The 15,356-nt window shown below is 38.5% G+C and overlaps 1 protein-coding gene across 1 annotated transcript in view; it reads left to right on the forward strand.

Moving 5' to 3' along the window:
- The first annotated feature begins 632 nt into the window (after positions 1-632).
- The window catches only part of AHI1 (Abelson helper integration site 1), an 87,895-nt gene continuing 73,171 nt past the window's right edge, over positions 633-15,356 (forward strand). The window contains exons 1-7 of the mRNA XM_071740848.1: positions 633-746; positions 5,620-5,687; positions 6,529-6,650; positions 11,043-11,653; positions 12,910-13,064; positions 14,111-14,330; positions 14,979-15,168. Coding sequence (XP_071596949.1) covers positions 5,678-5,687; positions 6,529-6,650; positions 11,043-11,653; positions 12,910-13,064; positions 14,111-14,330; positions 14,979-15,168 — 1,308 coding nt within the window. The 5' untranslated portion in view covers positions 633-746; positions 5,620-5,677. The remainder of the gene's footprint in view (positions 747-5,619; positions 5,688-6,528; positions 6,651-11,042; positions 11,654-12,909; positions 13,065-14,110; positions 14,331-14,978; positions 15,169-15,356) is intronic.

Raw genomic sequence — 15,356 nt, forward strand, 5'->3', positions numbered from 1 at the left:
CCCCTTTCAGCGTCAACCACCCCCCTCTCTGGGACGGATGTCCGAGAAGTTTGGGGCTTTTTTAGCTCCCACGGCCTAGCTGCTCCGACAGACTTTGCCGGTTCCACAACCCGTGGCGGGCCTGACGGCGGGCAACACCGCCGAGCCTCCAGGTCCCCTTCAGAAGCCCCGGCGAAGGGAGGGCGGCAACTTCGGGAAGCGAGGCCGGAGAGCCGACACAAGAGCCCCAGGGCTTTCGTAGCCTCCTTCCCTCTACCCATTAGCGGGCCCAGCCCCCTTCCCGCCACCTCAGGGGGCCAAGGGCGAAGTGAACACCCGCCCCCAACTTCAAGCGCACAAAAATGCCAGAGCGGAGCAAGAACCTCGCATGCGCACAAGGCCCCTGCGCCCCTGCCGCGGGCTGGCTCCCTGCCTCCAGGCCATCCCCTGCTGCGCAGCCGCCCTCCCTCACTCTCCGGAGCCGCGGCTTTCCGGCGGGAGAAGAAACAGCCGAGGGGATGCGCTGCCGAAACCGCTCCGGGTGGCAGCGCAGGCCGCGCAGGTTCATCGTTCCTTCCCCTCCTCTCCGCCGTCTCCTGCGCGCATGCGCCGCACACTCCGGTTTCCTTGGCAGCTGTGGTTGTTTTCGGCCAAACCACAGGCAGGGAGCTACGGAGGGGAGGCGCGGGGCGAGGGAGAGACCACTGCCGGGGGGGAGACAGCACCCGGCCGGCCGCAGCGCTGCCCCTGAAGCGGACGGGGCCGACGTAAGTGATGCCGAGGGCGTCGCGCTGCGGGAGGGCGAAGGGGAGCGGGGCCGCCTCTAGAAGGTCCCTTGTCTCGGGCTGGGAAGCTGCGTGCTGCCGGAGTCCCGCCGGGCGATGCCGCCGCTCGCCGCTCCCTGTGGGGCGGCAAGAGGCGGGTAGGCTGGGGACACCCCTCCCGGCCGCCGGTCCCTCTCCCACCGCCGGGGGTGGCGGGGGCTCAACCGGGAGCACTCGGCAGCCGTTACGGAGGGCGCGGGGCGGCGGCCGTTGGCGCGCGTGGCCGGGGCGGCGGCGGTGCGCGCGCGCGTGGGTCGGTTGTCAGCCCGGGGACTGAGCAGTGGCGGGGCCGGGGGGCGGCTGGAAACCGGGCCGGTTCGGCGCGGTGCGGTGTGCGGGGAACAGCGGCAGTTGGGTCCCGCAGCTGTTGTGGTTGCGCAGGCTTAACTCCGTGGGCCGGCTGTAATATAGGCGGCCACAGAGAGGCCAGCGTGGCTTTCATCTTCTGGGTCGCGTCCAGCGTAGTGGCACGAAGCAATGCTGCGTGAAGCCACAGTCCCTTGATTAATTGATTTTTTGCTCCCTCTCCCTACAATCTTTGTAGTTGACCCAGTTGAGAATGCTGCATTCAGGTTTTGGCTCCCTCCCTACAAGGAGGACGTCAGGGTGATGGAGCGAGGCAATGAAGCAGATGAAGGGTCTAGAGCACAGGTCTTGCAACAAGCAGCTGGGGGAGTTGTGGTTGTTTAGACTGGAAGAAAAAGAGGCAGAGGGGAGACATAATTGCTCTCTACAACTACTTGAAGGGAGGTTGTAGTGAAGTGGGGGTCAGTCTCCCCATTAGTAGTTGATAGAACAGGAGGAAGTGGCCTAAAGTTTTGTCAGGAGAGGTCTAGATTGGATATTGGACAAAACCTCTTCACCCAAAGGATTATCAAACGCTGGAGCTGGCTGCTCAGAGAGGTGGTTGAGTCACCATCCCTCGAGGTTCCTAAAAGGCACGTAGGTGTGGTGCTGAGTGACATAATTTAGTGGTGGGCCATGACAGCTTGGCAGTGTTTTAGGTTAGAAGTTGGACTTGATCTTAAAGGTCTTTTCAGACCAAAATGAGTCTAAGATGTTATGGTCTGTTTGTATCCCACAGCACATGATGATACAACAGTGCTTCTCTGTGCCTGACATGCTAAGCCCCAAAGCAGTGATGCCTCCCTCACATGAGGAGTCTGCATCTACATGTTAAACACAACTAATCCCATCAGTCCAGTTATGGCATATGCCGGGGATGTTCGTCTGTATCTTTGTTGTTTACCATTATTCCTCTATGCAAAGCAAAATGCCACTTCAGAAATCTGAATACTTAAAGTGATCTCTTGATGAGAACCCATTTTCACAATTACGAAATTATTTAAAGCAGAAGCTAAAATGTAGCAGACAGTAAAAGTCAGCCGTATTTCCTTATGCAGAACTGAAATCCATAGTTTTGCCATAAGGACAGAACACCGTTCAGCCTTCTCCTGACCAATGCGAGGCTGCCAGTTACTCTTAAGCAAAAGCTTTCTGATGCATTACTGTTAGAAAACTCAGAAAACACCAGCATTTTAAACATCCCTGTAAATTAGTATAAACGCAAGGTTTTTACAGGTACATCTGAACTGGTGGAAAGCTGCTGCGCTCTTAGTGGTGTTTATTTGTTTTAGACAAGTAGGTGTGTATTTACAAGGTAACAAAGTTGTCAGTTTTCTGGACTTAAAAGAATGAATTTTTATTTAAAAAAAACAGAATGGCTTTTGATGTCACCTTTATCATTAGTGAAGAGAAACAGATTAAACTCTTCTTTTATTGAATAATTCTGACTTAAAGCTTTGTCAGATTTCAAGGTACTGATACCTAGAGATAGCTGAATTAGAAACCTACAAGTAAAACCCAAGATTTCCCACCATGATTGATATCATCTAAAAGACAAGAAGAAAAAAGGATTGATACTCTCCTTGTTCTCAGCCACTGAAAATTACATTTGCTTTTTGAGATACGAGAAAAATGAGTTTAGTTCACGAAAATCCTGAAGTGATACATAATTTGTCGACTGAGTTTCCTAAGTGATCCTAGTTTGTTTGGTAGAGAATATTTGCCATATTATGTATGCAGAATATAGCCATTCGGTGAGTGTTGTAAACTTTTGTAAAAAAAGAAAGAACTTAATATGATTACATTTATAAAATACAAATGGAATACTAGAGAAGAGAAAAATAGTGATTTTCAAGAAGGTATGTAGTTAATTCTGCAGTTTGGGCTTTGATACTGTTTTCCTGGTTATTCCTGATGGCTGTAGCATGCCACTGTTTCAAGTGTGTATTTTTGCCATTCCTGAGTTGCCTTATATTAACTAAACTGGAAGAAATGAAATCTGATCAGGCAAAAGTACATTTTACGAGGTTAATCTTAATGACATCAGAGATTGTTCAGATTGGAGCACTATGGTTGCTGAAGTCTGATATACGATTAAGTCTCTCCTGCTTTAAGATGAGATTAAACTCAGTAAACAGCCTTGCTCTTACCCTGTTGATTAATGATCTATATTTACACAAGTCTGATAGTTGCTTTAATGTACCATGTCACAGGTCATGTAATTCTAAATTTCATATGGGTATAAAATAATCGTGCTATCATCAGAGGACTTAATTTCTTAATTTTATTGCCACAAGGGGATTGATGTTCTGAATGAATAGAAAATGATGCACTTACTGGTGAATTTGGCAAATCTGTGCATTTTGCAGAGTGCTGTGGTAGACATGAGGTGAGTCTAGCCTTTGGAAGGGTGTTTGTTCCATTATAAACAAAAGTGTCTACAAAATGAATTTACCTACAGATTTTCTGTCCTGTGATTTATTTAACCTTTGACTACAAAATTACTTCCATACTTGAAGCAGATGGTTGCTTTACTTACTTTGCTGTTGGCTTCTATATTGTCTGTCTGTCATATTTTTTTGTTTTAAATTTAGGAGTACTTCAGCATTTCATTTGTTGTTTGCCATTAGTTTTTCTCAGAGGTGGTTGAAATGACTGAACTAGCAATAAGAAACTTTTCTATGTTTCTGCAGTCCTCAGTGATACATTACAGGGATCTGCTGTATTTTATAACTATATTTAGTTTTTTGCTCTTTAAATTTGTATTTTCTAGCCAATTGTGAATCGACTACTTGAAAAGCAGCATTTAATGACTGAAGTACTTTTAAAATGTCCTTTTGGTAGAAGCATAAATTGCAAAAGCAGATTTGTTTTTCAATATTTTTAATTTTCATTTCTCAGTTTACTGTAAGGCTTTGCTTTATCAGTCAAAACAAATTTTAGTGAAAATATTTGTGTTTTGTCAGTGGCAGAATGAAACATATTCCAAAACTTTTTTCTTTTTTTCTCTTCCTATGAAGTCCCTTTATGGTCATCCTTGCTCACTTCAAATAACCTTAGTTTGTTGGATATCTAGTATAAAGGCCTTGCTGGATACATAAAATAAAGTGCTAACATCTGGTAACTGACTACTCATCACTCCTATAGTCCAAAACTGACCCTAACACTGCCTTTTTTTCTTAATTTGGTTTGGTTTGGCTAGTCAGAAGACAAAAGTACTTTAAGTACCAAAAGTTAAATTACTGGAAAATACATAGACCGTAGGAGACAGGGAAGCAGTAACATTGTGAAAGGCATGAGAGGGATCTGAGGTCTTGGTAGTACAGACGCTTGGGGATTTAAGTGTAGCCTTTGTCTCTTTTCTATGCTAGTAAGGTACATGTTCCCAAAAGTGAGGTTTTAGTGTTGAAGCCAAGAGTTATGTTCTGCCCTCTTTAATGCTGTTAAATTCTCTTAGCCCCAAATCAAGAGTGGCTGCGTGTAAACTGCCTATTTAATCCATTCTAACTCCTAAACTGTCCTTGGGTGAGTGTTGGGTGGTTTGGACCAAAATGGTGTCAAGGGTAATGCAACCATATAGCCTGACAGTATTTAATGCTATGTCTTTATTTATCAGTCGGGGTGCCCAGTAAATGTGAATTAATGGTGTTTAACAGAAGGTGTTACCTAGGGATATCAGGGAGGCAGGTACAATAGCTCATAGCATGGAATGCTAAGGTGAATACAATACAATCGTAGAGAGTTAGGTTTCATTAGTTCCACTGTTTACAAAACAGCTTTTTGTATTAAAGATTTTTGTAAAACATTCTGAATTTTTTTGATTAAAAGATAAAGCCGTGTAATATTTTAATTTGCCTTCAAGCTTTGTTTGGATTTCATCTGTAGGCTTTTTTTTCCACAATCAGGAGGGCCAAACCTGTTTTCTTTGGAGAAATGAGTTTCATGTTATTGCTTGTCTGCTTTATGTAACATAAAAATACTTTTTCTAAATAAAAATATTTAGACATTTGTAATAAAGTTTGCTGGCAGATATTAATCTTTGCATTGAAAAATATCAGCTGGCTGCAGTGTGACTTCCTTGCTAATGATGTCAGGATAGGAACATGATTAGAAAGGCTTCAATATAAATGGTTTAGTGGGACATTATTATTTAAATAAACTGCAGGTTATTTTGGAAGACTGGAGGACGACAGTACTGAAGTATTCGCCTATTGGCTGGAAGTATTTAGCTAATTGAACTGCTGTGGTGTTGGGTTTTATTTACTAACAAGTAATTAGTATCAGATAGACACTGAGAATCCTGAGCCGAGATCTGATGGCAGGGAGCTTGTAATAATTTAGACAAGTAGTCTAGAAGTATTTTCCTAAAAGATCTGTACTCATCCTCGATATTAATTAAAATACATTCAGTTGCTAGCTTTAAGTCTATGAACCAGTTATGTTCATAAAAGTTGTTAATTACTTTAAATAGAATGCTGAATTCTGAGGAGGAAGCAGCTGGTGTGTTGAGCCACTTCTGAGGACTGAAAATGCCAGCAGGTGAGAATGTGTTTTGTTTCATTTCCAATACATATTTTATAGTCAGAACTAGATGAAAATGATAGGAATTACTTCTGTTAAATGTTGAATGCTGTTGGTTCTGAGTCCATGTTACAGCTGATTTTTCAGAGTGTTGACTTTTTTAAAATTTATTTTAAATTTGCGAGCTTTTGTAAAAATTGTAATTACAGTAGTAAATATTCCATAGATGAGGATTCAACAGCCTTTTTCAGTGGTGCGCTAGACTGCATTTTTAATTTTTAACTGGAAATTAAGCATTACCTCAAAAGAGGTAGAACACCTGCTTCAAGGGCTGAAATGCTGCTGATAGCAGTATCAGGGTTCACAGAAAGGCAGAGCCTCTCACCTGCAGCTCATTTCAGACTTGTGCATCCTCCTGCCACTTGCAGATCTTTTTTGCGGTGGTGCTTCTCTTGGTTCCGGACCTGGTAAGAACTTGGAGGTGCTGCTTCTACTGGAGATGGTGTATCACATTTATTATCACTGTGCTACTGTTCATAAACATTAAGGGCAACAATCTGTCCTCTGCTTTTGCTAGCCAAAGTTTTGTATGGGCTCCTCAAAAGGTACTTCAGGAAAAAGAGTACACAGTGCCATCTTCAGCTACAAGTAACAGCCTGGTGTGTTTGTACAACATTGCTGAGTTATCCTTCTGTGGCTTATGTTGTCAGTGGAAATTCCTCAGTGAATATCAAGCAAATTTCTTGGTAAAATTTCTGTGATAATATTTATCTGTTGTGATTTTAAAGTATGATTGCATGCTTCTTTAGCAATGGTGATTATTAAGCTTGTGAATAATACTTTAGATTTCTTTTTGCAGTTGAAAGTGAGGCAAAGGCAAAAACCAAAGTTCGTTTTGAGGAAATCTTCAGAAGTCACGCTGGCCTAACAGACACAAAGAAATCAAAGAAAAAGAAGCTTACCCCTCAAGAGAACATCGCGGTGAGTTTGAACACATGCAGGTTCTGTTGCTTTGCTTAGTGGAAAAAAGATCAGGGTAATATATTTTAGAAAGGAGATGTAAGCATTTTTTTTAAAAGGAGGAATATTTCTACACATATCCTTTGTTCTGATGTGGGTTTTATCATTGTTTGTGTACCAGCAATGCATCCTTATAGTTTTAAGGTATGTGAGAATTCTATAGTATATAATTTTTGTAAAAAGGAAGTGGCACATGCAGGCATGCACTTATTTAAAGTCTGCCAGCACTTCTTTTTTTATTCACATTTTTCTGAAAAGTTTTAAGATTTACAAATTCAGTATTGACTTTAGTGGGAGCTTGATGGGCCAGTAGAAATATGGCTCTAAAAGTATTTAATTGGCAGTATTAAGTATTTAAGTGGCAGTATTGCACCTCTGTAATACAGCTGTGAATTGAGAATGGATAAGGTTTTATAATAATATAATAGATAATCATTAACTTTATTCCATCTCCTAAAAATTACTGTTAAAAGAATAAGATTTTACATTATCAAACAACATTTAAAAGTTGTTTGTTTATTGCAATTTAAACTCATCAGTCAGCATATTCCTCCATGTGCTAAGAGTTGTGTCTGAGTGGTCCTGCGTTTATATGTCTACTTAGGTAGTATACACAAATGAAGATTTGTTCTAAAGATTTTGGGTTAGTTTGTGACTTGCAAATTGGAAATGGTTTTATTACCTTGACCTTATGGTTAGATAGCATTTTTGTGTAAAATCTCTCATTAAAGGACCCTCAAGATTCCTGAGTTATGGATCATACTGTAGCTTTTTTCCTGAGCAGAAGAATAAATATTTAATGAGTCCTATGTATTCCAATTATTGACTTACTGACTTACAATATTGGAATTTCAAAAGAAAGGAGTTTCCTTGAAAGACAAATGTTCTGGTTTAATTATTTTCCTCCTGTTGGGTTTTATTTTGTCAGCTTTTTTTTTTTCTTTTTTTTTTTTTTTTTTTTTCCACAGTTACATCCGTACCAAATTCTGGAAGTGAACTTTCGTTCTTTAATAATTAATTATGATGAAAGAGTGGTATTTTATAGAATATCAGACTGTTACATTGTATTTATAATTAATGAGTATATTTTTAATAGTTACAGCTTGTATATAGATCATATATATATTTATTAATTGCCTGCTTGCCTGCTCTGCTGTGTGTGCCCATCACCTGGAGAGCCTGCCTGCCTTGTGTTCAAGGCAGGACTGCGACAGAATTATCTATTTAAAGCTTTTTACTTCATCCCTCACTGAGTCTGTTCCTTCCCTTGATAATACCCTGAATGGACAGGTTGAAACTTGGGGTTTCTTGAGGGTACAGGTAATTGGAATCTAGTTCTGGGCTTGAGAATTCTTTCATTCTTTTGGGTAAGATGGGTGTTTTACAGGTTTCTTCTGACTACTTCAGTACTTTGCTTCTGTCTTGAAAGCTTTGAGATTGTAGAATTTTCCCAGACTCTGTTTCATAGCTTTTTTTTTTTCACAAGCTATCAGGCACTGCTTAATTTTTTGAGCCTTTCACTGTTTTTTTGGGAGACCTGGTAATAGTTGACTATACAGTTGATTTACAGATTTTCTCAATGTTCTATGTTAAAATCAGGTGAAACTTCTCCAAGGCCATCCTGTCTGTAAATTAAATTTCTTCTAGCTTTGAGAGTTTACATTTTCTAGTTTTATGTGAACAACAGCAGTAAAATTGTTTCTATAGTGCATTACAATTTTCTTAAACATCCCACCCAACTAGCCAGTATCGTGAGCATATTCATTACCAACTCAGCTGTAAGAAAATGTTGTTTTACAACCAGTAAAAAGCAGCCCTTCAGTGAGCTGGAAACATCCAACTTTTTCAAGATGTGCCTGTATTATGGGAAGAGGTTCAGGTATCTCTGTAGATCTGGTTCTAACACCTTCCAAATACCCTCAGCAAAAGCACTTGATGGGTTTTCTGGTTCCACTCATGCATAGATGAGGAGCCTTTTTATAAAGGATTAAGATGGACTGTTACCCCTGCTGTCAGCTGTGGAACAAGAATGGCATGTGACATGACTTGGGCTGAGCTCATTGTCTTAAGAGCCTTGTGTGTCAGCCCACCCACAAGCTTCTTGGCTGATTCCTATCCTCTCATATCTTATCAAGCCAATAGTACAAGTAGATCTGTTCCTGATGTGGCCGGTAGAGCTGTTTTGAAAAGGAGCCTTCACATTTGGTCCATTCTTTAAGCTGAGGAGGTCAGGTTCAGGTCAGCAGCCTTCTGGAGTTACTCCAGAGACAGGCCTATGCTTTGAGCTGCTTTTCCAGCCTAACTGCTTCTTCTAATTCAAGTGTGTTTATATATAAATGATTATTCTTAACTGATTCCGCTTGGTCCTGCATTTCAGACAATCTATACCAGTGTCTATACCTTGGCCTGAACATTTTTTTATGAACATCTTGGCTTTTCCTTTATCTTTCTGTGACAGCTTCCCATCTTTCCTCTCCACTTGATTACATCATGTAGTTAAAACATGGAAAAAGTATCATGAGTTAGGATCATACAGGCTATGATCTGAAGAATTTGTTTGAACTGCTGAAGCAGTATTGTGCTGCCTGCAGTATCTATTAATGTTCCTGGAATTTGCTGTAGTTTGAAATTGTGTTTTATTTCATTATCAGGTTATTCTGTATTTTTTTTTTTTATTGCCATGAGTGAATTTGCTATAATTGACTCTGTGCTGCTACTATTCATGATGCGTACTTCTGGATGTATGTTTTTGTTTGTAGACATAACAAATAACAAGTCCTAGTAAATGTTTTAAGCAAGTTTTTGCAGCAGCTGGGTTTCTTTGAGGAAATGGTTCTTGAATATCAGGAGGCAATAGGCAAAAATCAGTATGTCCCTAACTATTGGTTGTTATTGGGTCTTAATTGGTAGTGAATTTTAACCTTCATGCCTTATAGTCTGCAGTTAAAGCTATTCATAGAAATACAGAAAAGGGAGTAGACAATGTTAGAAAGCATTATTTTGGGGTGGTTTTTTAGTATATACCAAGCTTGTTGCTTTATTTCCTTAATTTTTTATTTCCCTTACTCTATGCTTATTTTCAAGTTAACTATTAAATCTCCCACATCCTCTTAAATCACTGACTTATGAATAAAGAGGATGTTACTGGTTTATTTAAACAAGCAAGAGATGAAGGTACAATGATAGGAATTTTCATTTTTTGATGTTGAGATAAATTATTTTTAGATGCAGGATGCTAGAAATAGAGATACCTATCAAAAAGATATGACTGGCTTTAGATTTTTCTGATGTGTAAGATAGACTCACTTGCATGAAATTCTAAATACTTTTTAGCTTGTTCTTTATTAGGATATAATAATATGTCCCTTAATATGTTGTTTAATAGGTAGCATAAGGATGTCTAGTGAGTACATTTTTAAGCTTTGTCTTGGTTTTTTTTGTCTTGTTTAAGCTTTGTTTTAGACATCAGGTAGAATGTAACGTTAGGCAACAAAGTGAATGAACCTCAGTGACTTTAAAGAAGTTCCAAAGGAACAGAGATCTTGTGTGTTGAGCTCCTTACAGAGTCAGGCCTTAGCTACTTGTGGTGTTTGGCGTTATAATGGAATCACAGAATAGTTTGGGTTGAAAGGGACCTTTGAAGGTCATCAAGTCCAAACCCCCCAGCAGGGATATCTCCAACTACATCAGGTTGCTCAGCCTGACCTTGGATGTTTCCAGGTATAGGGCATTATAACTTGGCATCCAGGAACAGAAACCTACTGAAGGAGGGAAGAAAGTTTACAATGTGTTTTCTAAAAAACATTAAAAATAGGGAGAATGCATGCAGAGACAAATGCATTAGCTGAATTTCAACTTATCTCTCTTTACTGGATTTTACTACACTAGTCTCAGTAGAGTAACAATTACTTGATCTGATGTGGTTTGGTTGTTTTGTTTTTTGAACTTTATACTTTTTTAAAAGAGTCTTGATGGGTTTCTGTTTTTCAGTTTTAACACTTTTAAATATGATCTTATTTTCAAACATTAGTAAGCAATTTTTCAGTAAAAGAGACCTGAAGCCTGTCTCAAACTTGCACTTTAAATAGGTGAAAGTACTTGAGTTTGTGCTGCATGTAATCTTCAAATCTGTTCATGGAGTAGTCTTGATTTCTTTTTGCCCAGACACAATGCTGTGGGGGTTTTTTTCTGTGTGAGTTTTCTGTTGCCTTTCTATCTGTCACTTGTTATTTTTAAACAAGAAAATAAATAAAACTTTGATTTCCTTCTACTAACAAAATAACAAAGTACTATGTTTATCCTGACAATGTAATTTTTAGTACAAGTTATGTTTTATGTTTTTTCCCCATATAGCTTGACACCTTTAGGAGTAATATTGATCTAGCTAAGGAAACTGTGAATGATGAAGCAATTATAAACAACACCTACAATCCTGAAGAAGAGAGTCCCCGATTTACAAAAAATAAACTGAGAGAGAAAGCTTCAATTGCAAAGAAAATAAACAATGATATTGTTAGTGGAGAGGAGATCAAGCAACCCAAGTCTAACAAGAAAAAAAAGAAATCACTGTTACAAGAACAGTTTAATGAGGAAGAAAATTTATGTGAAGATAAATTGGAGAGTTTTGAGAAAAAGATTAATGATCTTCCAAAGAAGAAAACAAAAAGTAAATCACAAACAGATGTATCTCATCAAGGAGGTGATAAAAAGATTAAAAATTCCTTGACTGAAGAGAAATGTCTAACTGAGTTAGAAGAGGAAGAAGAGCTAATTCAAGCTTATCAGCTGCATGTGGCTGAGGATGAGGCAACTGCAATTAAAAAGAAAGTAAGGATGAAACTTAAAGAACAAATGTCTGAATTTGCCTCCAGTGTTCAAAGCCAGGAAGTTGTATTGAACAATGAAGTGGGCAAAAAGAAGAAAAAGAAGAAAGAAATAGCAGTTTTAAATGAAGCTGAAACAAGGTACCATGATAAAAAATGTGTACTGTGTCTGTAAAACTTAAGTAAAATGCTTGATTTTGTTCTAAGACAGGCAGAAGCTTTCTTGTAAACTGTACATATTTGGTAAGAGAAGATCTGGCTGGTTCTGTTATGAAAATTTACTAAATACTTTTTCAAAATGCTGTCAATATTAACATTTAACTCACAACTTCTGGTTAACTTTTTTAAGAAAAAAACAACTCCGTTGCTATCTACTGTTATTTTCTGTTGAACTTGCTCTTAACTAAAGATAATTTTGCGCGTGTGGTTTTTTGGGTTTTTTTTTTTTTAGTGAAGATTGATGGCCCTGATCCATCAGAGGTTATTAGTTTATCATGAAATCATTGAGTGGGTGGGAGTTGAAGGGACCTTAAAGATGATCTAGTTCCAACCCCCCTGCATTGGCTGGGTTACCTCCCACCAGACCAGGTTGCTCAAGCCCCCATCCAACCTGGCCTTGAACACTTCCAGCGAGGGGGCAGCCACGGCTTCCTTGGACAACATGTTCCAGTGTCTCACCACCCTCAAATAATACCTTAAATATTTTTTTCCACCACCTTAAATATTTTTTTCCACCACCTTAAATATTTTTTTCCACCACCTTAAATATTTTTTTCCACCACCTTAAATAATTTTTTCCACCATCTTAATAATTTCTTCCTAATGTCTAATCTAAATCTACCTTCTTCAAGTTTTAAACCATTTCTCCTTGTTCTCTCACTACACACCCATGTAAAAAGCCCTACCCCAGCTTTCTTGTAGGCCCCCTTCAGATACTGGAAGGTTGCTATAAGGTCACCTCAGAGCCTTCTCTTCTCCAGGCTGAACAACCCAACTTCTTCAGCCTGTCTTCACAGGGGAGGTGCTCCATACCTCTGATCATTTTAGTGGCTCTCCTCTGAACACTCTCAAGGATGTCTGTGTCCTTCTTACGCTGGGCACTCCAGAACTGGACACAGTGCTCCAGGTGGGGTCTCACAAGAGCTGAGCAGAGGGGGAGAATCACCTCCCTTGACCATCTCTCTTTGCTGCTTTTGTTACAGATAAAAACCAAATCTTATGATGCATAGCTCTCTTCACATGAGTGGCTTGTAAATCATCTGGAAATCAGGGGTTAACTAAAGGGTAGAGAGAAATAAAAAAGGCAAGACACTAATGTTGAGGATATGTTATAATGAGCAATTGCATCCATATATGAAGCAGAATGCAGTTGTTGACAATAATCCCTTATGCTGCAGTGCAATGTCCCTTTCTGAGCTACAGCATCATCCAGAAGATGGCAATGAAAATCAGTCTTTGGAAAGACTGCTTACCTCAAAAGGACAAAAACTGGAGGAAAGCATGGAAGAAAAGAAACCTAAAGCAAAGAAGGTTAAAAAGAAAACCAGAAAAGGTCTGCCAACAAAATATTAGAATGTTGTACTGCTTTATCTAAAGCCCTTTTTTTGTTTGTTTGCTTGGTTTTTTGTTGTTTAATGCACAAGAGCAGAAGTATTTGCCCATGGTAGTAACGGAAAAGTGATTGAGCTGTTAATGTTACTTATGTTTCTCAAGTAACTTAATTCTATTTTGGTTCTTCCAATTCTGAGGCAAATGTGTCATGAAGTTAATTTGATATATGTATCTAAAATTTTAAATTCTTTTATTGTAAATACTTTTGAATTTGATATAATTAAGAAGGGGTTTTAAAGCATAATAGAATAATATTACCAGATGTGTGGTGTATTTTTAAGATACATGTTCTAATTGTCACTATAATTTTTCTCATTTTTATTTACTTTATGCTATAAAGTGTGCATCACCAGTGTATTAACTGGATGCTCAATTCAGGCATATGGAATAGATTTTGATGCAATGCATAGCCAAATTGGAGAATTCATTTCCCCAAATGTTGTGGAGACCAAAATGAGAAGTTAGATTTAAAAATGGAGATTACAGATACTGAAGAGGAGTAGGTCTTGGCTATCTGATAGGTATGGTTGTCTCACCATAACCTCAAAAGAAGGACATTCTGAAAACAGTGTTTGGTAAATTCAGGGAAAATGCACATGGAGAAAGCGTCAGTTTCTGCTTACCTGTTTAATGTTTTCCTTAAAACAAACAAGCAAACGTTACTTGAGGCAGTAGTTCAGAGCAGGATATTGAACTGCATGGATTTTTCATTGTTGTAGCAAAGAAGAACCCATACTAACTGATAGGAAGACCTCTGATTTAAAATTAAGATGTTTGCTCGTAGGAATATATTATATTAATATAAATTCATGTCAGTGCTCATAAATATATAAAATGCTGCATATTTGGTAATTTTATTTTAACCTGTTACATAAAAACCACCTTAAATATTAATACTTTACTATAGATTGCTAAAACAGGACAGAGTTTAACTACTTTAAACTGTCACGAGTGGAACACAGTAACCTCTATTTACTTTGTATCTAGTTCTAGAAGAAAACACTGAATTTGCTGCGGAAAATGATGAGGAAATGAGGAATTCAGACATTTCAACTCAGTCGAAACTTGGTTTTGATGATGATCTTGTGTTGGGAGTTTATATCCATCGATCTGACCGACTTAAAACTGATCTCCTGGTGTCTCATCCTGTAGTTAAAATACATGTTGTTGATCAGAGAAGTGGCTTATACATCAAGAAGGATAATAGGTGACTCTTAGTACTTTTTCTGTTATTAATTATAAGTATAAACACATTGGTTCCCTAGAAAGTTATGTATGAAAATGAAAATAAAGCTGTATTTTAAGCCTACCAGTTTACTCATTGTTTTTCACACCTACAATAATGCATATATCTACCTACCATAAACTGGAGTGGTATTTTTCATTTCTTTTTGGCACTTTTAAATGCTCTGCACTGCTTTTTTGCTATTGAGGTCCACCCCTTTATGCACAGTTCATTCTGCATTCTTTTCAGGGAGGAAATTTCCCAAGTCTCAAAAATAGGTGGAGGATTAGAACCAGTAAGCAAAACTATTGTATCCTATTGGTGTCTGCCTTTTCTTGTAAAAACTTTCAAAATAATGAAGTATAGTCCTCCATATTTCTGATCACTTCAGTTACTGGTTTCTACTGCTATTATGCATAATTTTCCTGAAAATAAAATTTGAGCATTGTTTATTTAACCAGTAGACTTAAAATTTCCTTAAATTTTGAGTCGCTTTAAAATTTTGCCTGTAAAATCATACAAACAGTATCTTGATGTTTCTTTGCTCTCAGTAATTGAAAATACTTTTTTGTTTGAGTTTTTTGTTGGTTTTTTTTCCAAGGAGTAATAACAATTTTCTCTTTCAAACAGCAGAAGGAAAGTTTCATCTTCTGAAGAAGAACAAATAGAGGACATTCTTCCTAATATGACAAAACCATATGACTTTAGACAATCTAAATCAACAATTCCAGAGTGGGAGGAGCAAGTCATATTTAATGAGCGTTTTAATTATTTTATTCAAAATACTGAAGAAGGCCCTCGGGTAATCCTTTTTTTTGAGGTAAGGTTAAATATTTTACATCCAATTTTTTGCATAGTAGGATTTTGTTTGTTTTTTCAACAGTATGTATTTGACAGATTCAGATGTTTTATTTCAGTTATATTATGAGTTAGCAGCATAGCCTTAGGATATAGAATTAAGTGTAGATACCAAAATGTGGTATTGGTGATTGTTAATAATAATAAGCA

This window comes from Heliangelus exortis, chromosome 3, assembly GCF_036169615.1.
Source record: "Heliangelus exortis chromosome 3, bHelExo1.hap1, whole genome shotgun sequence".
NCBI classification, from domain to species: domain Eukaryota; kingdom Metazoa; phylum Chordata; class Aves; order Apodiformes; family Trochilidae; genus Heliangelus; species Heliangelus exortis.